This window comes from Pteronotus mesoamericanus, unplaced genomic scaffold, assembly GCF_021234165.1.
Source record: "Pteronotus mesoamericanus isolate MK-2021 breed Mesoamerican mustached bat unplaced genomic scaffold, CSHL_Meso_final contig_56, whole genome shotgun sequence".
Lineage (NCBI taxonomy): Eukaryota > Metazoa > Chordata > Mammalia > Chiroptera > Mormoopidae > Pteronotus > Pteronotus mesoamericanus.
Window position 1 is genome coordinate 1,010,808 of NW_026555201.1, and position 22,855 is coordinate 1,033,662.

Below are 22,855 nucleotides of genomic sequence, written 5' to 3' on the forward strand. Positions count from 1 at the left end.
CTCCGGAGCCCTGGGGCCCCCGACCCTCTCTGCCGCTATTAAGGGCGCCGGATCCCAAGGCTCTGAGATGATCATGATTGCATCAGCCAAGCAGCCGAGGAGCCGGCAGCCGCTCGGAAAGCGAACGAGCGAGCGAGACAAAGACGCCCGCGCCATCTGTTTATGCAAAGCGCTCTCCACCGGGAACCCTGGCGTCCCGATGCCTGGCCCGGCTCGGGGCACAGGGTCATGAACCCGCTCCTTCCTGGTGCCCGCTCCGCGCAGCGGCTTACCCCCTCGCAGCACCCAGAGGGGATGCGGGGCGAGCGGAACAGAGGGGGGTGGGGGGTGTTGATGTGATTGGAGCGGACGCGGCTGTTTCTTCAATAATGGATGGAGATGATGCGGACGGCGAAGCCAAGCCCGCCCGGAGAGGAGAGAGGAATAGAAATAGGGAGAGGAAGTGGCGGGGGCGGGAGACGCAGTCAGGCGCGCGCGCACGCACACATACACACACTAGCGCGCGTGCGTCACACTGTCATCCGAATACACGCCGCTGTGCAGTTCACACCCAGGCACACGCCCACGCACTGTCACCGAAACACACACCTGCAGGTGGAGATGCCAGAGCAACACACTCACCAGAGGCTCTTCCTGATTCTCTCTCTCACACACACACAGGCCTGCACGCAGAGACTTACGGAAATGCCCACACAGGGGACACATCCAGGTGTGAAGAATGCACAGACACGCCAAAGCACATATGCACACTTAGACACCCAGGGGCTTAGACAGACAAAAATCATAGATTCTGGGAGGGATACAGAGTGGTGACAAGATCTACAGATACACAACAGGAGCACACACACCAACATATACACACCTCACACACTTGGGGCACAGACACGCTACACACCAGAAGCATAGACACCCATAATTGCCAGGGGCACAGAGAGACCTACCCACCCACACACATATATCCACACATATGTTGGAACTACTGCCTGTGTCCTGCGGCCGTGGAGTGTGGTAGAGAAGTCTCTGGGGTCCCTGATAGCATGTCTTGTTAGCCTAGCCATATAATGATGCCCTGATGACAGGAGGAGCCTGGGGCTGTTGACCCTGCACCCTGTTTGACTGCCTGCAAGCTTCCTCTCTTGGCTCTGAGGGCGGATGTTGCAGACTTTGGACACTCTGGCCTCAGCCAATGGAGCCAACCCCAACCCCAGCAGATGGGGAGAAGACTGGGAGCCATAGAGGCACAGTGGCGGCTGTGTAGGGCGATTCCTAGGATCCCCAACATGTCCAGGAGGCAAGGGGTGGACGACAGGGTCACTCCGTATTCCCCTTATCCCCTGTGCTGCCCAATATTCTGACATCAAGGGGTACTTTCTTCGCTAAGAGTTGGGTGGGCACTGGGGAGGAGTAGGGTGTGGATTGTGCCTTGGACCCTAGTAACCCGGCCCCTCCTCCCGTCTGTTTTCGATTCAGCCCACTCCTTGGCCCAGACTTATAACCTTTGCAGCGTGAGGCAGCATCATCCATCACCCAGGCGGCCGCTTTCGGAAGTAGGGGTGTTGGGGGCTCACACAGGGTCGCTGTCTCCCCCAACTGCCTCTCCTGAGACCAGCTCTTCGCCAGCAGACCAGGGCTCAACCAATGGGCAACCACTGGGGGTGGGATGGGGTGGGGAGGGCATGACCATGGGGCTCAATTGTGATACTGGGCCTTGCATCCCTACCCCTGGCACCCCAGCACCCGTCCTTTGAGCTCAGCACAGCCAGCCTTCCCGCTCCTCCTGCCCTCCCTCTCTCGGGCCTTTTGCTTAATTTCCTATTAACTGCTGATAAATCCAATTAAACCGCCGTTCTAATTAGGGACAGCTGCCGGCTCTGCGAGGCGGGGAAGGGGGGTGCCCCCCGTGTATGGGGTGGGTAGAACAGCCGCTCTCTCAGCTTCTCAGTACCCCCACACCAGCATCGCCGCCCAATGAGCCAGTAAATTGGTTTTGCTTCAGCTTTGTGGGGGCCCCACTCGAGGATCTCAGAGGGCTCTGGTTTTGAGTCCCTCAAAACGCTTGATGAAGAGATGCGACCCAAGCCCTAGCTGTCCCCCACGCCCCCCAACTCGTGGTAGGCAGATCCTGAGGAGAGATGGGGCAAAAGGCTTGATTTGTGAGCGGTGGTCCAGGGTGGGGGGAGCGGTGGTCTTCTCCTATTCCAGCCCAAGCATGATTAAAAGGGTACTGTCTGAGTCTTCCTTTATGACCTCGCCGTCCCCCCCGGAGTCCAGGACAGTCATGAGCAAAGGGGACAGGAAACAGAACGCGATACTGCAGCGAGTCCTCTTGTGTGCCTCCCTACCCCCACCACACCTCAGCCTTCTGGAAGGAAGGGGGGCGCGCCCGTCCCGGGCCCTCCTCTTCCCCAGCCCAGCTGAGCCTCTGTCCTCACTCCCCTCCCCCGCCAGCAGCAGATGGCGCCTGGGCTCCCGCTGCCAACCTTGCTAGGTGGTGCCAACCTCAGGCCTGGCAGACAACGCGCAGAAGAGAATCTCCTGGCTGGCCAGGCTGACCCTCCCCCAGCCGCCATCAAGCTCAAGACCCTCTGCCTACTCTACTCCACCGGCCACCCCAGGCTGCCTCTCACTGGTCCGCTCCTAGGCCCCCAAACTCCTCGTCTCCTTCAGCTCTCTTCCCTACACCTTCCCGCTCCCTGCCACCTGCCACCCTGACCAGGGCCGGTATATTTGCATGTCTACATATGCAAATAAAAATATTTGCATACGGCGCGCCGCAAGGGGGGTCTCCGCGTGAGCGGGTTAGCAGTCTGCCCGACGTCCTCTCACTTGGTACCTGTCAGGGCTGGGGCGGGGGCCGTGCGGGAGGGGTTAAGCCCCCGGGCCTTGCTTGCTTAGTTCCCGGAGGACTTGAGGAAGTGTTGCCATGGAGACGGCACGCACCCCACCCCCTCCCAGGCCCAGGGTCTCCGGCTCCTTGTCTCCGGTTCTCTCCTCTCCCCCCACCACCGCTCGGTCCCTCGCTCTCCAACCGAGATCTTGCATCGCCCCCTGGCGGCCCAGCTCGGCACTGAGCCAGGTTCTGATTTGCAAGGGGCTGTCCGCGGCTAAATCGCGAAGAGCTAAGGGGGACCTGCCCTGCTACCGGATACTGTTCCCTGCCACAGCGGCGCGAGGGCGGTGACCCCCGTCCAATTCCCTTTTCTTTGCTGACTACGGAGGCCACGCCTGTGGATGCACTTGTCTTCCCATCTCCCACCAGCCTCAGCCCAGCTGGGTTTCAGGTTACCCGATGGTAGTAAAATGAGACAGTTGAGGATTTTTCTTCCACTTTGTAAGCCCTCTCCTCCTCTCCTTGGCCCCCAGTTTAAGAACAAACTTTTCTTATTTTTGTCAAAACTTTAATAAATTCTCAACATTGAACAGTTCGCCTCCCACCCACCACACTCCAGGGCGCCTCCTAGTGGAGACGCTTTCTTCTTTCTCCAGCTTTCAAAGGCTGGACCTGAGGAGTTGCGGGAAAGGCTGCTTCTAGGCACCGGTATCCGAAGCCATAAGCCAGGGGAGGAGGGCGGGAACCAGTCCCTTCCCAAGAGCCCCCTCATGCTCTGGCGGGCCTTCCCACTCCTCCCTTACTCAGAAATATAGTTGTTTTCGCCCCTTTCCTCTTCAACCTCTCCTGGGCCTGCCCAGAACGGGGCATGGGTATCTCCCGCCAGCAGGCGCCTGCACACCTAAATCTCCTCCAGAAAGTCAGTGGGGAACAGCCCCACCTTGCGGCCGGTGTAGACCTTGACGTAGCCACCAACTTCATCTCCTTTCTGCACCACGATCTAAAGGATTAAAAGATTAGGGAGGAGAGAAATCAAGGGAAAACACTTGAGAGGAGAGCAGGGGAGCCCAGAGTAACGGAGGCCCATCATAGTCCCATTAATGGGTTAAGATCTGAGGGGAGTGTGGTTTGCAGAGGAGCCTCCCAGCCTGGGGTTGGATTGGCGCACCAGAGATACCTCGCCTTTTTTTTTTTTTTTTTTTTTTTTTTTTAATAACCTGGTCCTTCTTGAGAGTGATCTGTCCTATCTCGCGATTCCCCACGAAGGATCTCGTTACCCGGTGCACACGTTCTCCAGACCGGACCCGAATGATAAAATTTGGAGGGAAAAATCCGACCTTCTCCCCTATTTTACCCTGGAGGAGAAGGTAGGGAGAATCAGCTTTTCAATCTCAGGTTCTAAACTCAACTCTTGTCCCACCCTAGCCTCAGTCATTTCTCTTACCCGCCACCACTCCTCATTGGAGTCATCAATGACTGTGATCTTCTCTCCAGGCCTGGCAGAGGAAGGGAGGTGCTTCTGAGATTTAGGGGCCTTATATATCCAGTCTCTTGGCTGTACCCAAGTCCAGCCCCAATAGGCTCCAAGCCCTGAGTACCCTCTTCCCCCTTTGCTTTTCCACAGGGAGCTGGGCTCCCTCTCTCCACACCTAGTACACCCCCACCCCAATCTTAAGGCCTCTCACGGGAAATCCAGGTCGTCCTTCTCCAGGGCTTTGAACCGGTAGAGAGCCACAAAGTAATGAGATTGCTGGAAGCCAGGCTGCTTGTGCTGGGGGTGGAAGGGGGTGATGAGTTTCAGGGTTACTCTGTCTCACATTGAGGGGCAGGAGTCCAAGGCAGGGGCATTCTCCAGACACACTACATTCCAGCTCTCTCCCAGGTCCCCGAACTAAGAGGAGTGAATTGGTTGTGTGTGTGTAAGGTGGTGGAGAAGGCAGTTCAAAGATAATAATGGGAACCCATGGCGTAAGTATGAGCTTTGGGCTGAGGCCCTGAGTAGTGTCAAGAACTGGGTTGGGGAGAGGTTTGGGGTCCCTGCAGGGAGAAAGGAGTCTCACTTTGTCATCAGGTGTCTTCTTTTCAGCCTTCTTATCCCCTTCAGGGTTTCCTGGGATGGGAAACACCAACAAATTGTCTCTGGCTCCTGGAGGGTTGCTCTCATTCTCTTACCCTTCTGTGGCATGGCCTCCTTATCTCCAAATCTTGCATGCCCTTTACCCGCCTTTCGTTGTGCCACAGCGGAGCCCCTGACCCTCCTCCATCTCTACTGATGAAGATGGGTGTCACTCACCATCCTGGGGTTTGCCTTCCTCTGGCCTGGCAGATTCTGGCTCCTCTTCCATCATGGCTGCTAGAGGCTGGAGGGGGCACCAGAGTTAGGAAGATGCTGTCTTGGGAACCCATGCTTGCCCTGGCTCTCCAGTCAGGCCAGAGAACTATAGAATAATAGGATCTTAGGGTTGGAAGAAGCCTTGAAGAAAATATCTATTCAACCACCTGCCTAATGCAGAGACTTTCTCTAAAACATCCTGGCAGGTAGGCCACCCACATTGTGCTTGAATGTAGCTGATGACAGGGAGCTCACTATCTCACAAAATAAACCATATATTTTATTTATAGGACAATTCCCTCTACTAAACCTATGTCAGTTTCCCTGTAACTTTTAGTTGTTGGTCCCGATTTGCCTTCTGGAGGCATAGAGAACAAATATATCCCTTTTAAAGATGGGAAGACAGCTGACATGTCCTTCCTGTCTTTTCTTCTCTAATCATTCTCAGTCCCTTCAAATCATCCCCTAAGATCCCAATTCTACATCTTTTACTATGTCTGCCCTTAAAAATACTTCAGTGTGTAAGAGAAAAATGGGCATCACAGTTTTTATAATTCCCTTAAGAAAATAGAACCCGAATGTGCTAGCCTTTCTGAAAGCAGCCACATCACATTGTGTTAGTACCTTACAGTCATAGCTCACTCCACAGAAGTCTCTAATTTGCACCCAGCCTCCGTATCAACTACTTTGAAACCAGATCTCTAGTTCTGTTTCCATGCAGTTGATTTGTTTTTGTTTTAAAATCCAACGACAGACATGTACATTTTTCCTTACAAAATTTCAAATTATTATTTCTGGGCCATTCTTCTAGTCTATAAGGTTTTTGAATACATTATTCAGTGTATAAGTTTCCCCTTCTGGGTTTCCCACAAACTTGATGGGTATACCATTTACAGCTTCATTTGCATCAGTGAGAAAAATATCCATAGGTGAGGACCGAGGACCAAATCATGTTATGAGGCATTAGAAATCTCCCTCGCACTGGACACTCCCTAAAGGACCAGGGTCCCTTGGGTACTGCTGTTCAAGCAATTTTAGGCATCTGTCTAACTGTAACCATTATTTCCATTAGTCCATCCTGGTTGTCCAGAAAGATAAAAGGATATGCTAACCAATTCCTTGCTGAACTGAATGCAAGTCTATGGCACTATGAATCTAGAAGCCCTATTACAAAAGGAGGTGAAGCTGCTTTTCGCCACTAGCTTTGTGCCTCAGTTACCTCATCTATGGGATAAATGGCTCAGACCAGATGATAGTCATAGACCCTTGCATGACTCTGGAATTACTTGGCAAGTTTTGTTCCCCAAATCCAAAAGCAGAGCTCTTGCCTCTCTTGTCCAACAATGCCAGGGGCCTGGGGCCTAGCCTTCAGCTGATTTTGGTGGTTAATCTGATAATTACAGAAGCGAGTTCCCATAGAAAACACGTGCTATATGACAGGAGTTCTTAACCTGAGACTCTAAAATTGCATGCAAAAATTTGTCTATTGGGTTATGTGCAATTTGAGGGGAAAAGGATCCCTAGCTTCTTTCAGTTTTCCAGAGAGGAGACAGGATCTGCTCCATTGGGTCTCTGGAAGGGACCTCAGTAGAAATGTATGGTGCTCACGTTTTTCTTATCTGCCTGTCCTTTCTTCCGTTCCTTGTTTGCCATGATCACCCCAGTGCGCAGGGTTTCAAACACAGGGTCATTACGATTTGCAGCAGCTAGTCGGAATGGGAGAAGAAAGGAGACATTACTGGGGAGGCAGGGAATGGCTTGGAGGAAAGAGAGACCTAAGTAAGGGAGAGGTGTGATTGAGATGGGGGGGGGTGTGTGTGTGTGTGTGTGTGTGTGTGTGTGTGTGTGTGTGTGTGTGTGTTTAGGGAAGTTGTCAGCGGGGCATACCTATAGGTCATCAATCTATCAAGAGCTCTGAAAATATCATTGGAAATGTAATGTGACGGAGAAAAATATTCACCAGTGCTCCTTCAATGCAGAGCATTATATGATTTTGGAAAGACAACTTTGCTAAGTTGCTTGAGAGTTGGGGAATGCTCACCATCACTTCTTCTAAGGGGAGTGGCCCTTTAACTGCTGGCTTTTTTGTTCTACTCAGTGGCATGGGCAAGCCGGGGTGCTACCACCAGTGGTACACCCATGCTCCTCACAGTTTCCTCAGAATCTATAGGCAGGAGAGACATGATACACCTTCCCAGATCTCCTTTTTTCAAGAAGGTTTCTGTGTGGAAGGATAGGCTGGGACATTTGTTCTTCCTACTTCTTTCTTGAGCCCTGGGGGCCCAGTGCCACTCCTCAAAACAAATTGTAAAATAATACATTTTAAGGGTTGCCAAATTATGAATCTGCCCAGGATGTCCACAGCTCTTGGTCTGGCCTTGAGTCTGGCATTCTTCTGGGATGAGGACAGTCTAGAATCCTTGTTCACTGAGAAATGGTTTTGCTTATGAAGAGCACAGATTTTGAAGTTAGGAAGATGAAAGTTTCAGTCTTGGCTGTCTCTGGCTAGCTGTGTGGAGACCTCGCTAAATCTTATCTGCCTCAACTATCAAATAGGGGAATATTGACTCACATCCAAGATGGCTAAATTATTAGGTTAAGAGACAACCAGGATATATAGAATCTTTCTGTTTCAGAATTTGGTTTCTAAATCTAGAGGTGATACTGAAATCATCTCTAAGTTTGCCCGTTCCCTCAGGTTGCACGTGGGTCACTTACAGAGATCTTTGACACAAGCGTACTGCTGGTTGCTGTAGAGTGGGGAGCTATAGGCCCGATGGAAACCAGGGGGCTGTAGGGCAGGATGGGATGGGAAAAAGCATTAGAGAGGGCAAGGTAGGGCCCAGAACCCCATCTCTCCCATGACTTCTCACCCCTTTTTGAAATAACAGATGGGCTGAGAAAGAGAAAGCAGGGCAATGTAGGGGATGATCTATGGAGGGACTGGCAAGGAGGTAGCTGGCAACATGTCCCCTTTCTTCTACTTGCTCGCTTCCCGAAGCCTACTCACAATCTTGCCGAAGCATCTCTGCATCTCCACGTAGGACTGACAGTGTTCATGGATGTTAGTTTTGCAGTTCTTACAGCGAAGCCCAAATTTGTTGTTGACTTGGGAGAGGGGGAGAACATTTAGGTGAGGTTCCTGTTTCTCTTTCCCTTTGCACTGCTGCTGCTACTCTAGCTCTTAGGTCCTTTTTCTGTTTGGGACCCAACACTCTCAGTCTCTAATAGCATTTCCTTAAAGCCAAATCTTGCCACAGCCTGCTATAAAAATACTCCTCACCTAAACCCTTTCCCGGTCCCCTACCTTCAACATCACATGCCCTCTACTTCCCTTCATGACTCACGCACAATCATCCGGGCACAGACATCACAGAACTTGGGCTTCTTGAAGAAATGATCTTTGAATTTGTGGGGCTTATCATTGACAAGCTTAGGAGGTTCTGGGGGTGGCTCCTCTTCTTCCTCCTCCTCTTCTTCTTCTTCCTCATAGATGTAGTAGATGGGCCCACCCCCAGCTCCCACCGCCTCCCCATTGGCCTGGGGCTCTGGGGGAAGTTCCATCTGCTTTGTCTCAGTAGATGGCTTCCTGAATAACTGCTTCAGCCGCTGTAGCTGAGTGGGGAGGTAGGGAGGGAATGAAGGAAACCCAGTGTTAAAAGAAATGTCATGCTCTCTAGAGTAGGTAAAGCTGAAGCTAACTAGACATTTTTCTAGCCTGGGGCAAGGGGCACAAGCCTGGGATTAGGGGGCACTGGGAGCTGCAGAGGCTGGCAGGCATTCTAACAATAAAGGAGACACAGCGAGGTCAATTCAAGCACTTTTCTTCAAGGGCCACAATGGCTTCTCAGCTCCCCATACCCGGTGGTCAGAGGCCCAGACTCACCCCACTTTGCCGAGTCTCAGCTGGGATGGAGGGCTTAGTGGACTCCAGCATCTCCTTTTCTGTCATTCTGCAAGAGGGTGGACCCCACTATGACATTTAACCCCTGACTGCCATTCTTCCCTCCCTTATTCCTGTCTCTTACAGTAGGGTGGTCCTTGGGAGGAATTGGGATACTTTCACAGAGCTTATGAACAGGAAGATTCCGTGGAGGTCCAGAGAAAAGCCCAACAGACTTAAGAACTTCCCAACTAGTTCCTCAAACCAATACCCATTCTCCACGCTGAGGGGCAACCCCCAAGTTTATAGCTCCAATACAGTGCTCAAAGCTGCCTGGTCTAGGGATCTTCCTACAGGTACTTTGTTTCCTTAGAATCTACGGGCAGTAGAGACAAGATACACCTTCCCAGATCTCCTTTATTCAAGAGGGTTTCTGTGTAGAAGGATAGGCTGGAACATTTGTTCCCTCTAGTTCTTTCTTGAGCCCTGGGGGCCCAGTGCCTAGTTCCCAGCCTGCCTCAGGCCTCAGCTATTTTAAGTTTTCACAGTAACATGAGCCTTTCTTTCCCTTACTATTCCCTTCTCTTGATCCCACCCCCACCCCACCCTCCAATCCTAGCTCTTTGTCCTGGAGTAGAATAGTAATCTCACTCCTCAAACCCAAACTACTCATAGACAAGGAGAGAAATGAAGAAGCTGAATAGACTATGGATTAGGAAAAGCTAGGGTGAACAGTCCAGGGAATGGAAAGAAGATGAAGAGGCAACTCACGCGTGGGATTCCCTGTCAATCCAGCCTGGAGGGAGGAGGGAGCCCCTGTGGTCTTGATGGCGGTGCTAGAGGAACGGTCCTCTTCCTTGGGGGCTAAGCCCCCCCAGTACCCTCTGTACTCACACTGGCTACCCAGACGGTATTTGTACACCTAACCTCTTGCCTTGGTGTCAGAGCTGAAATGACAGGGCTAGAGGAAAGTGGACAGCTGAACGACACAGCTGACACAGAGAAATTGGACACGGGGAGGTATGGGTAGGGCTGGACCCTAACTCCTCCCATCCCCCAGAGCTGCTGTTCCCTACTTTTTCATCTACGGTGTGCAGGTCAGCCAGTACTGGCTAAATTCAGGAGGGGTCAGTGTTCATGCTGTATACTCATTTGGGTGATTTTAGATGACTGAAGATAAATGAGGAACTGCTTTTCCAATCCCCTTTCAGCAAAGTCCAAACACCTCCCCAATTCTACCCTCCCTAGACCTACTTTAGGAACTAAGCCTTCAACTTCCCAGGCATTGTCATCTCATCTTGTGGCCATGTGTTTTTATATCAGCAAGCATCAATTTGGCCTCAAACCTTTAGGAAGGAAAGGGCTGGGAACTGGTGAAGAAAGAACATTTGAATTTGCAGAGCTCTCCTATTAGCTAGACTAGATAGACCGCTTTCTTCTCTATGGGAAGTTAGAGGGGGACCTTCTGGCCATCCTGTCAGGGAGTGAAAAACAATGTACTGCTGCTTTGTTCTCTCCAACTGTCCCCAGAGGCAACCTTCCTCCTATTCCTCTAAAATCTTGTTCTCAGGGTAAAGTGACCTCTAAGAGCTATTTAAAAAAAACCCAGGCTGGAAAGTTCTGGGGGAGTGAGGGTCTAATGATCTGGTAGGGATGGTCTCAACATTGGATAAAGGCAGTAAGAGCTGCCACACAGGGAGTTAAAAAAAAAAAAAATCACCTGTAAGTAATATCCCCATTCCCCCGCCCCCGAGAACTGCAAACTGTTGGAGGTGGTAGGCTGGCTGGGCTTCACACTCCCCGAGTCATTTTGATTCCGATTCCATCTCCCTCCGCTGATGCCCCAGTGTATGAACTGATGAGTCGGTGAGTTGTCTGGCATTCTCATCTCACAGGCGCTCACCCTTCTCCTGCTCTGTGCATGACACAGCTGAGAGAGGGGATACTCCCATCTCAGAGGAGAGAGCAATTTGCAAGTGGCAAGGTAGTGATGCTTTATCCCTTTTATCTGTGAAGAGGCAAAGGGTTATTTTGGAGGGGGCCAGTCAAGCTTCAGAGCAGCCTAGCTAGAGATACTGCTAACTGGACCCAAGAGATTTCCAGGACAATGTTTTTTGTCATTTCTGCTCTTTTTTTCTCTTTAAGGGGTGGGTGAGATTGAAAAAGGGCTGCTGGGTGGTTCTGGGTCTGCAGGCTCTTTAATGACTGTGGTCTGACCGGCTGAACAACAGGCCAGCATTGAGAAGCCTCACAGTGGAAAAGCTCCATCATGCAGGCAAGTGACTTCTGCTCTTCACCTTTCTTTAGCTGCCCAGGACAGGGATTGCTGAACATGCTTTGATAATGTGGCATCTTGGTACTGCAAGATGCTTTTCTTATAAGAAACATGCCCTTCTGTTCCTGCCAGGTAGAACCCAATGTTCTGGCTTTAGGATTAAAGAAAGGCTCAAGTTTTCCATCCCTGAAGAGTTTGCAGCAGGTTGGACGGACAGGTAAGAGGCCAGCATTCAACCCAGTTCTGGACCTCACTTACCCCTCTACAGCTCAGTCTCAACGATCCTAAATGAGTGTCACAGAATTTACAGAATGGAAAAAAACCTCAGATGTCACCTCGTCAATTCAAGTCTATTTTACTGATAAGGACTCAGAGCTCCAGAGGTAAGAAGTGATATGCCTGATGAACCACAGTTAAGTAGCAGAGTTAGGAGAGTCCAGAACCAAGGTCTCATTAGAAACCTAGCCACCTGTCAGAATTGCGTGTGAGAAGGGGGACAGGACACAGGGAATAGTGTTAGGAAGGTATGTGTTCATATGTTAGAAAGGCCATCCAAATTCACATCAAATGCCTCCAACACTGTAGGGCTGTACCTTACCCAGGACCTCCAGCCCCTACCCACACCAGGGCAGCAAAAGAAAAACAGGGACTGACATCCAGTGACAGATTTTCTTTTTATATTTAAAAACAAAATCAACCCCCCCCCCAAGTAACCCCCAAACAAACAAAAAGTCAGATTAAATAAAATTTACAGTGAATATACCCAGCAAACATCTGTATGTGCAATTAAATACTATGTCTGTTACTGCGGCACGAACCTCAAACAAACAATATACAAGTGTTCTGGGGGTGAGTAGGGGAGGCCCAAGTTTCAACTCTGTGGGGGTTGGGGCAACAAGATGGGGCAAGTGAGAAGAGAGGGAAGTCAATTTCATTTTTCTTAATTCTGTCCATATAAATATATTGATAGAGACCAAAAAAGAAAAGGGAGCTTGGGATATTATGGTAATAGGAGAATAGGGGAGTGTTAAGACCCTCCCAATTCTACCTGACCAAAAAATATGAAATTCATTTCATGGTGGGAGAAGAGATAAAAAACGACAGAAGAGGATGGGAAGGAGGGGGAAGCAGATGGAGGCCAACCAGGGAAGACGAGGGGACCCATGGCAGGGGAGTAAGAAGAAGTCCAGTGCCAGTGTGAGTGTCTGTCTATCTCCATCCCTACTGTCTTGGGCTCCAGTATAGTGTCTGTCACCTTCCTTTCTCCCTCTGTCCATGGTCGTTCAGGATGCCTCAACTCCCTCCACCTTGCCTCCACCACTGTGAGTCCCTTCCCCTCCTGTGTTCATTGGGAGCTGGCTCGCTCCAGGATCCTCAGGTCATAGTTCTTTTTGGCCACTCGAAGTTTGAAGCGACTCACGGAGTTGTTGAGGCGAAGGGAGGCATTTTGGGCAGCCAGGGGGCTGGGGAACACAGCCACGATGGTGTACAAGGCAGCGAGGTCTGCATGGCGGCCATTCTCGGCAGTCCCACTGTTGTCTCCCCCACCCCCGCCAGGCAGCCCCTGAGCATCCTTGAGCCACTGGATCTTGGCGCCGGACATGGCAAGCTGAGTGAAGAGTTTGTCCGCCTCAGTACGAGTGATGCCCTCAGGGAGATCTGTCACCTCCAGCACCCGCCCCAGAACTGGAAAGGGAGGAAAGAGGACATGGTTGTGCAAGGGTTAGAGTAGGAAGGACTGACCAGGGGCCCAGCAGAGAAGTATCCAGTTGACCAAGTCTGCATACAATGTTCTCAAAAGCCCAGCCTTTCCCACTTAGCCCTTTCCCCCTTACCCAATCAACCCAAGTTCCCTACGACCCAACTCTGATCAAGGCAACTAGGAGAAACAAAGGGACCTTTCTCTTCTAGCCCAGAGACGCAGGCAAAAAGAGACTGGGAATTCCAGGTAAGATTTGGACACCCATATCTCATTTCTCTCACAGGGAGCTGTTAGGAAAGGAAGTCTGGCTTTTGCTAATATTCTTTCACAAAGTCAATAGCCTAATCTGAAACATGTTCCATAGATCTCTTCCTAGAGGCTGGCCCAAAGAGATTCCTCTTCTTTATCATCTAGGGAAGTTGGTTTCCCTCCTTTCCTTGTTTAGCAAACTGCTCTAAATAGGGGGAATCCTGAGGGATCTTGTATGCCTAGTATGGAAGGCCTGCAGAAGAAGGGATATTCCCCCATACTCTCGTCAATTTTCTCCTAAACTGGGTGTAGAATTACCAAACGTAGACATCCTACATTGAAGTCAGGACTATTGCCACAAGACTCTTGATTAATAATAGGCTCAGCAACCCCCATCATGGTGTTCTTTCCAATCTTCCCCAGGACCTTGGTAAGGAGGATGAAGACACTTTACTTCTCTAGCTTCTCCTTGCTCGTAGTACAAAAAGATCCCATTTCCACTCCCTACCCTAAACTGGTTTTTCCCCTAGCCATCCTGGGCTAATAATGTAGGACTGGAGGGGTGAGCACATCCTCTTGGAGACTGAGCACCTGTCACTCACCAACGTCTGTCGTCCCTAGGTCAGTGGAGGCAGATTTGAGTGCTTGTCTCTTGCTCCGGTTTCCATGCTTCAATCCACTCTGTCCCTTCAATATCAACACCAAAAGGTAACTCATTCTGGGTAAATACTATTGACTGCCTTGAACCCCAACATCTACCTGAGAGATTAAGAAGCAGCACCAAACCCTGAGGACCCCACCACACCTGGTAGTCACAGTGGCCAACAAGTGGCCACTGAAAACCAAAGAGACCCTCCCTCCGGGGACTGGGGTGGGGTGGGAAGAATGAGTACGGGCCCCTCCCACTTGCTCTATTCTCTGTGTTGTTTCCCTTGTCCACCCAGTTGGTTGAGGTGCATGGCTAAGAGATAGGAGCATGGATAAGAAGCAGTGTCTCATGGCCCTTAGGCTGATGGCAGACATCCTTTTACCTGGTGCACCGTGTAAGCTGACTGGCCATGGAGCAAAGGAGGGCAGATGGACAGATTGTACTGTAATGGCTGGCCCAAGAGGGAGTAGCGCCCATCACCTAGGGAGGAAGAGCAGATGGTTTCCTGGGAGTCTGAACTTTATAGTATGACTTTTATGAGAGGGCTTTGGATATAGATACTTTTCCTACTTTTTCTGTAATAGGAGTGCCCATATGACTGATTTGAGAGTTGTTTCTCTGACCTAAACCCCTTAGGTCTCAGATGTATCTCAGACAAATGGGGATATTAGGTTCCCTCACCCTTGAAGGACTTTGTCTATTATAGACAAAAGGCCCTGGAGGAAACCTACAGACCCTTATGAATGTTTTTTATTTCTTATATAGATTCTCTACACCCCAAACCCAAGGGCCAAGTTTCTGACTTATGTCAGAATACAGTGTAGTGGAGAAGAACACAGTCTTGCAATCATACTGCTTAGGTTCAGATCCTGGCTCTGTGACTAGAAATGGGATGTTGGGTATGTTTTCCCCTCATTAGTGTTGCTGGGAAGGTTAAATGAATATAAGACATGTAAAGCACAGCAATGCTAGATACATACTAAACACCATGTTAGTTATTATTGTTTGTAAATATATTTCAGATCGTTTTAAAGTTTTTAAATCATATTCTCATCTCATTTTATACTGTTTGTGACAACCAAGGCAGAAAGCAGATTATATTCCCATAATACGTGTGATTAAGCGTATTCTACAGATTAGAAAACTGAGGTTTGGTTCCAAATTTAAGTAACGTGTACAATATCACAAAGCTACTTAGTGGTGGAAGTAGAATTTGAACCCAAGTCTTTTAACTCAAATCCAGTGTTCCCTCTTCTAAAACCATAATGTTTCTGACACAGCCCATATTCCCAGGCCTCAGATGCAGTACTGATGGGTTCAACTCCTTGGTTCATTAGAAAGTTCAATGAAATAAAATCTTAAAAAAAAAAAAAAGAAAGAAAGAAAAAAGGAAGAAAGAAAGTTCAGTGAACTTCTTTTCCATGGCTGATAGTCCCCTTACTTGGTAGTAAATACTGAATATGTAAACGAGGTCTGATGTAAGTTAAATATGGGCATCTCTAAAGACAGGCCAGTGTCCTTGGCCTAAACAGGGATGTTAATGTAAGAGGTGGTTTACAGAGCCCTGGCTGGGTGGCTCTGTTGGTTGGAGTGTTGTCCTTGTACACCAAAAAGTTACGGGTTTGATTCCCAGCAGGGCACATACCTAGGTTTCAGGTTTGGTCCCAGGTTAGGGCATGTAAGGGAGGCAACTGATCGATGTTTCTCTCTCACATCGATGTCTGTCTCTGTCTCTCTCCCTTCCTCTCTCTCTAAAATCAATAAACATATCCCTGGGTGAGGAGTAAAAAAAAAAAAAAAGAGTTGGCTCCCAGAGTTGGGCGACAAGCCACATTGGCTCCCTGCCTGTTGCTACCCTCTCAATCTCCCCACTTGGGTATGGAATGTGAAGGGTGAATCTGACAGCAGATAGCCTTAATTTAATCCCTTACCCTGTGCTGGACCCCCAGCCCGGGGGAACTGTGTGAGGACAGGAAGGGGACTGAGTCCTGTGCAGACATTGCTGAGGCTGGTGACAGGAGAGGGTGCTGGGGACTGGGTAGGAGATGTGATGGGGCTGCTGCTCATTTGTGTGTTGGCCTGTGGGAGAGAAGAGTACACATCATATAAACCCCAAACAGTACTCTCTGGATATTTCTATGGCTTGGCTTAAAATTCACTTCCCTCAGGAAACTTCTCTTGCTGAACTCTGCCAAAGTCAGACTGCCCTTTCATACTGCCCCCTAAGTCCCTAATTAGTATATACTATTTTAATACCCACTTTTTGAAATACCATTTTAAATATTCTCTTAGCATTTTCAAGTTTGTGCCCCATCTGCCACCTTAGATCTTAGGTACTTTGAAATAAGATGCTCTCTTCTATTTCCTGTGTATCTCCTCAAAAAGTGCCCAGGGAAAGACATGTAAAAGAGGCTGCTCAATCAATGGTAAGATCACCCCCTGGGAAGAATCTGGTCACTTCCTTGCCAAGACAAAGTCAGGCTGCAGAACTCACCTGGGGGCTACTGTCAGGATTGTACAGGTCTCCAGGTTTCTGTCCCCGCTGGTCCATGCTGTAATATTTACAGTGACTCCACTGGACCATGGATGGGTTCTGGGGAGGCTGGGGCCCATTAGGGACATTCAGCTGCATGACCACCACACCTGGTCCAGAAGGTGACACTCCTGAGTGACAAGAAGAAAGTAGTTGGCTGTGAATTCTAATTATATTTTGGCCTGTCAGCTAACCCTGAGTGGGAAAGCCAGTAAATCTCCCAACTCTCTTCAGGGTCACTTAAACTAAGTCCTGCCAGGAATCTGACATAGTTGCTGATCTGGTTTCTAACTCCCTCTCCCCAAACTACTGGAAGTTTGAGTGGAAAGGATGTAAGTCCCAGGTGTCAGTGCTCTCCTGACCTTTACATGGTAAGGGGTGCTTCTGACAAAGGACTCCATTCTGTCAAAGTTGGGTATTACCAAATGCCCAAGTGAGATTGCTCAAAGAACTGGGTATGGTATAGGTCCCATTCTGGGGCTTATTAGGCCAGGGTTGCAGCCACATGCAGGCTTTTCTGGTAATAGCTGAAGATGAATTAGTGATCTCTGGTTGTTCTGGAGAAGATGAATGCGCTTAGTGACAGCTTCACTGAGCCAGACCCATAAGGTGCTTCCTGGACAAGGCTAGGATGAGCTGGAAACATTTCAAGCAGAGGGAATGGCAGAGATGAATGTCATATTCAGGAAATGACAAACAATTCAAGGTGCTAAGGCATAGGGGCTATGTAAGGGAAGTAGCAGGAGATGAGATACATTTATTCATTTATTCAGCGAACATTTATTGAACATTTACTATGTGCCAGTTCCTATGCTGGGTACTGGATGTACAACAAACAAAACTGGTCCTTGCCTTCATGGAATGGACAGTTTACTAGGGAGTCAAGACAGTAAGCAAATAGTTGGTGTCAGAGCACATTCTGGTGAGGGTCTTTATCCTATAGGTGCTGGGAACAGGACTTAGTTTCAGAGAGCTACCTCAAGTGACTGAATGTAAGAAGGCTGAGGGGAGGGAGGGACTAGTGGTAGGAAGACTAGTGAGGAAGCAATGGACACTGAATGAGGAGGTTCTGAATTGGAGCAGTGACAGCAGGAATGGAGTGGGAGGGTCATATCCTCTCTGAAGGTTTCACTGACAGGTTCAGGTGACTGACTGGATGTGATCCTGAGGTTTCATAGCACAGGCAACCATGGAGAGCTTTACCTTCTCACAGCCTGGGAAAGAAACGGCTCAGTGAGGAGTAACATTAAATCCTGAATTTTCCTCATGGTGAAACGCAAGATAAGGGGTCATAGAGCAATTTGATAGACAGTCCCTGCTGGGAGGGACGGGAAGGAGCTTTGCTTCCCCACAGGGTATTGTGCAGTGTGAGGGTTTGCTCTTGACCTCCAGGATGTATTTCCATAGACGGACAGGCCGAGTTCATGTGTGTGTGGTGGTAGAGAAATGGGACCGGGACTTGCTAGCTCAAAAACCTGCTGCAGTGCTGTGGTTTTCATGGCTCGGTGCTCCGGGGCTGCCACTGCCGCTGCCATCACATTGCTTCCTGTGACGGGAAATGTTGCAGCCTCTGCCCTGGGCACCAGTCCTGCTGGGAAGTGAGTGTGATTGCTTTTCTCAGGTAGCATCGGTCAAAGGAAAGGAAAAGAAACAGCAGGAGGCCTAAGAGAGCAGCTTAGGAGACACAGCATCTGTCCTATCCTATTCCCCAGTCAATTTGCCCCCAACCCAGGTTTCATCTAATCAAAGAGCACAAATATTCACAGTGACAGGCTTGCACCTCTCCATCCCTTGCCGAAGGGGACAGGATATTCATCAGCATGGCTTGCAGAAGGACCACAGGAAAATTGCACAATTGTGGAGTGGTATACATTTAACAACTCTCCCTTACTATAGTTGCTTTGGGCATTTTATTTCCCCATCCTAAGAGCCCCACTTGCTCCCACATCCTCTACCGACAAAATCACAATTGACCTTATTCAAACATCTCACTGCTACCTGAGGGGGCCAAGGCAAAAATAATCAAATCTACAGCTTTTCTGGAAAGCAGTTCATAATCTGAGCCTAATGCCCTGGGCCAGGAAAAGGGTGGAGGATGTGTGAGTATGTAGGGTGTGAGCATAAACAAGGTGGTGGAAGCTTTCTCTAATACCAACATGTAGCCATAAGGAGCTATTGGGGGATCAAGGGGAGGGAAAAGAGAACAAAGTCCTCATATTATTTTCTCTGATTCCCAACAAAAACAAAGCCAGGGTTATCAGTCACAGCTTCAGTCCTGAGCTCCTTCCCACAACGAGTCCTTTGCTACTGGCCTGGAGCATTGTTCCTTCACTCAGCCGAGGACACAGAGTACTACTCTGCTGATGAGCTGATTTTTTATGCTTCTTTTCCTCAAGCCAAAAGCAGGTGGCATCTGTTAGCAGCTGGACTGTCGCTACTTCTTAATGGACATGGCAATAAAAAACAAAACCCACCCCACTGCCCAGTAATAGCACTTCCATATAATCAGGTTGGAGGAAGGAGCCTGCACTGGAGTGGGAAGGGGGAGAAAGGGGTTGAATAAGGAAATCAATTTCAGCTTGAAAGCTCTGAAAGGAGAGGGGACGTGTGAATGGCTTTTTAAGTGGCATCATTAAACCTGGGCAGAAAGGTCGATTGGGCAGAGCAAACCACATAAATACAAACAGATGACATTTATGTCTGGCAGGATTGGTTTTTGTTTAGTTGGTTTTTTTAAAATCACTGAGGCAGAAGACTGATAAAGCTTCTTCCTTACCATCGGGAATCAAATCTATGGAAAGGACTGTCCAAAGAAATAAAATCCCCAGACATCTTTCCCAAATTACAAAATAGAATTCAATAGCATCTGGTCTTTCCCCCTTTTTTGGTGGGGGAGAGGGATTTCCTTCAGGAGAGGGAGAGAAAACAGTCTCAGCCTTGACAACCCCTCAGCTACAAGACAAGCCACTAAGTATGAGAGAGGCTATGTCCGTATGTTCCTCACTCTGGCCACACTGTTGTGTCATTGTGAGTTGGGAGTCTGGGTACAGGTTTCACTGCCATTCCATGTCTGTGTGCGCCTTCCCCAGACCAGCATCTCTGTAGAAACCTCAAGATATCTGTAAGCTATCATTTCAATGGAAAGAAAAGTTACCTGGGAAGGCAGTAACATCTAATATCACAGTAGAGGAACTGAGGTCCTGGCCTGGCGGTAAATTGGGCAACTACAAAAATGGATTAATAAACCAGAACAGTTGTTCCAGGAACAGCCAATCTTAATCCCTGCCTTTATTTTTGGAAAAGTGACCACGTTGTTACATGGAAGAAGAGCGGGTAACTATCGTCTGAAGGTGACACAGCAGCCTTTATGGACTATGCTGGTCTTCTATCTTCCTTCCCTGTAAAGGGTAAACTGGAAGGAAAGAAGAGGTACTTTTTCTTTTCTTCCACTTCCTCTTAGATTTTTATGAACAGGGATTGAAGACTTTGAAAATCAGAAGTATTGTGAATATGGTCTCTTAGAAAAGGCAGAACATCCCATCATCTAGGAAAAGTACAATGGGTCAGTCAGAAGACTAGGATCAATCAGGGTAGCTCTGAAGGAAATACAAGAGAAAATTCCGAAGCAGCAAGGAACTAGATGATACAGTGTGTTTCTTCTATTTCTTTTGATTAGGGAAGAGCCTAGATTATTTCCTTCCAATCTCAGCCCGGATCTCTAAGTGCTGCCAACTTTCAGAACAACAGCTGTTTCAGTTTACTTAACCCAGCACCAGATCCATAGCAGATAATGAAAAATTCTTTTCACTAGGTTTGTTTCATATTCAAAGACCAAATATTATATCTGAATATGAATATAATTTGAAATATAATTTGAGGATGATCAGATATATAACCACAGAGGCACAATAGATACACTGATATACCACTAAGGAAGTATATCCATATGCACATGCACACACTTATTTTAACAGGAGAGAAAATGCCCTGCAGTATCAAGCACCATCAAAGGCTACAGTGGTTCTTGGAGTACAATTTCCATACCCTGCTGGGAATTTCAAGGTCAGGTGCCCCTGGTGGACACTTGGAGAAACAGCTAGAGAAACCAATAAAGTAATGGGCTGTTGAATTTAAAATCTCTCAGCCTGTCAGAGATTCATGTTTGGTCTGGATGGAGGTAGAAGTGATTGTCCTTGAAGGTAACAACTGATCTTGTCTTATGAGCAAGATTAATTCTGGAACCTACTCCACAACATCTAATATAGAGTGCAAAAAATCTTACGTGAAAAATGCTACATTTCTAAATGGGGAAACTGGCAAAAATACTCCCTTCTTACCAGAAGAGGGCACTCTGATATTCCCACAAGAGAGCTACATTAAGACCTCCTCCCTTGCAGGAGTGGGATGGGGGAGGAGGGTGGATATGGAAGAGAGTATGAGGGGGGGGATGAATGGTGATGGACAAAAATTAATTAAAAGAAACATAAAAAGATCTCCCTTCCAGAACCCTTGAAGTTTAACTGCAGTGTAATGCTATGTCAGTGTAGGGTGAAAGGGAAATAAACATGCACAGCTGTACTTGGTGTGTTGGGGGAGTTCTTGGCAAAGGCAGACAGTGAGAGGCTGCATGGCATAAGCCTATTCACCTGGGAGAGGTGGTCCCTCCAAAGAGGGCATTTAGCTGTTTAACACAATATCCATTTGTTTCCCACTGGAGGGAAAGGATTCAGAGTATAGAAAGCTGTTGAAAATGTGTTACTGAGGATGCAGCACAGGATATGGAAATTCAAAAGACAGAAGTTCAAGTTCTAGGACTGTGAATTTACGCAAATCATTTATCCTCTTTGAGACTTAAATTTCCCATTCATGGAGTTGTGGTAAAAATTAAAATGATAAAAGGTAGGTGAGCACATAAAAAAAACTGCTAAACATATCTAAGATATGATTTAAAAAGCATTTTATCAGCCTCTCTCACACTCCCAAGAGAAATAAAAAAGCTGTCTAATCGGAAGGATAAGTGCAGGAGACAGAGGTAAGTAAGTACTTCATGTCTCAAAGGCATGTGGTAAATGTAATGCTGAATTCAGAAAAAAAGAAAAAAACAAGAAGTAAAGAAAATGAACCCAATTAGACATGTGGCCTCCCAAGGATGGGGATTGGGCAACCAACCTTGCCTTTCTTGAGAGGTCAACTTCAGTGCCCCTGGAAAACACCAGCCAGAACTTTGGTCTTTCCTCCTGATGGGGTCACAGTTGGGTACACAGCCAATCCCTGAATTCTCTCTGCCCTTCCCAGATCTAGAGCACAAGTTCTTTGACAGCATTTGCAATTGCCAGTGCCCAAGAATCCCCAATTTTTATTGTCTTACCTGAGTACTGCTGTGGCATCTGTGGTGGACTGCAGGGAGAGGGAGACTGAGGCATCTGGTACTGCTCAGAGCCAGGAGGTTGTAGAAACCCCACAGAAGCGCTGGGAAAAGGGAGAAGAGAGGAGCGGTAAATTGGTAGAGGGAAGAACACGGCTCATGGCAAATAGCTGCTGCTTCCCCAGCCTTCCCCTGTGGGAAGCAGAGGCAGCTCCAAGCCATTCCCAAACCAATTTGCCATGCGATTTCTAAAATCACTAATCAGTTCAAAGTTAATTATATATATTTGTACTTGATCATCTTTCAATTAGGAAGCTGCTAATCTGTGCTACAGATGGAATGTTAGTGACACATGCTCTTCCCAACAGTGTGGAAACACCAGATACATATGCATGAATACGTGCACACAACACAAATACACACACACACACACTCTGAGAAACACAACAGACACACAGATAAAGACAGTGCCAAAAGCCCTGGCCAAGTAGCTCAGGTGGTTAGACCATCATCTTCATAAGCCAAGGTTGCATGTTCAATCCCTGGTCAGGATACATACAAGAAGCAATCAATGAATGTACAAATAAGTGCAACAACAAATTGCTGTTTCTCTCTCAAATCAATTTATTTATATATATATATAAATCAATTTATTTATATATATATATATCCATCCATCCCTAGCTAGTGTAGCTCAGTGGATTGAGCGCTGGCCTGCAAACCAAAGGGTTGCTGGTTCGACTGCAGGCCAGATCCCCACCAGGGGGGAGCGCAAGATGCAACCACATATTGATGTTTCCCTCCTCTTTCTCCTTCCCTTCCCCTCTCTAAAAATAAGTAAAATCTTTAAAAAAAAGTTACACACACACACACACACACACACACACACACACACACACACACAGAGGGGTGGGGGAGAGAGAATGCATATGCGCCAGAGAAAGATATACAGTGCAAGAGAGAGATGGGTAAAAAAGAACTAAGGAGATGTGTGATTTAGGATATTTACACAACGGCAAACACAGATGATGATCAAC

The 22,855-nt window shown here is 48.2% G+C and overlaps 2 protein-coding genes across 27 annotated transcripts in view; both read right to left on the reverse strand.

Annotated features, from left to right (window-relative positions):
* Positions 1–3,376: 3,376 nt before the first annotated feature.
* STAC3 (SH3 and cysteine rich domain 3) lies at positions 3,377–10,032 on the reverse strand. 2 transcript variants are annotated; one of them, XM_054579981.1, is made up of 12 exons: positions 9,817–10,032; positions 9,049–9,115; positions 8,510–8,771; positions 8,173–8,270; positions 7,881–7,953; positions 6,771–6,868; positions 5,124–5,190; positions 4,891–4,940; positions 4,516–4,601; positions 4,275–4,326; positions 4,048–4,185; positions 3,377–3,830 (listed from the first exon to the last, which is right to left on the reverse strand). In XM_054579981.1, exons 2-12 carry the CDS (start codon positions 9,112–9,114, stop codon positions 3,732–3,734), a joined length of 1,089 nt encoding a protein of 362 aa, XP_054435956.1. In that variant the 5' UTR covers position 9,115; positions 9,817–10,032; the 3' UTR covers positions 3,377–3,731. The 2 variants fall into 2 exon arrangements, with proteins under 2 accessions (XP_054435956.1, XP_054435955.1); XM_054579980.1 differs by having other exon boundaries at positions 8,510–8,777; positions 9,817–10,031.
* Positions 10,033–11,990: 1,958 nt separating this feature from the next.
* R3HDM2 (R3H domain containing 2) overlaps positions 11,991–22,855 on the reverse strand; it is a 155,576-nt gene continuing 144,711 nt past the window's right edge. For 22 of the 25 annotated variants that reach the window (XM_054579973.1, XM_054579976.1, XM_054579960.1 and 19 more), the window contains 6 exons: positions 21,822–21,922; positions 16,415–16,584; positions 15,852–15,999; positions 14,303–14,400; positions 13,874–13,958; positions 11,992–13,006 (listed from right to left, as the gene is read on the reverse strand). In XM_054579973.1, coding sequence (XP_054435948.1) covers positions 12,666–13,006; positions 13,874–13,958; positions 14,303–14,400; positions 15,852–15,999; positions 16,415–16,584; positions 21,822–21,922 — 943 coding nt within the window. In that variant the 3' untranslated portion in view covers positions 11,992–12,665. Of the gene's footprint in view, positions 13,007–13,873; positions 13,959–14,302; positions 14,401–15,851; positions 16,000–16,414; positions 16,585–21,821; positions 21,923–22,855 lie in introns of all 25 variants that reach the window. The other 3 variants (XM_054579964.1, XM_054579968.1, XM_054579967.1) reach the window with 1 other exon arrangement.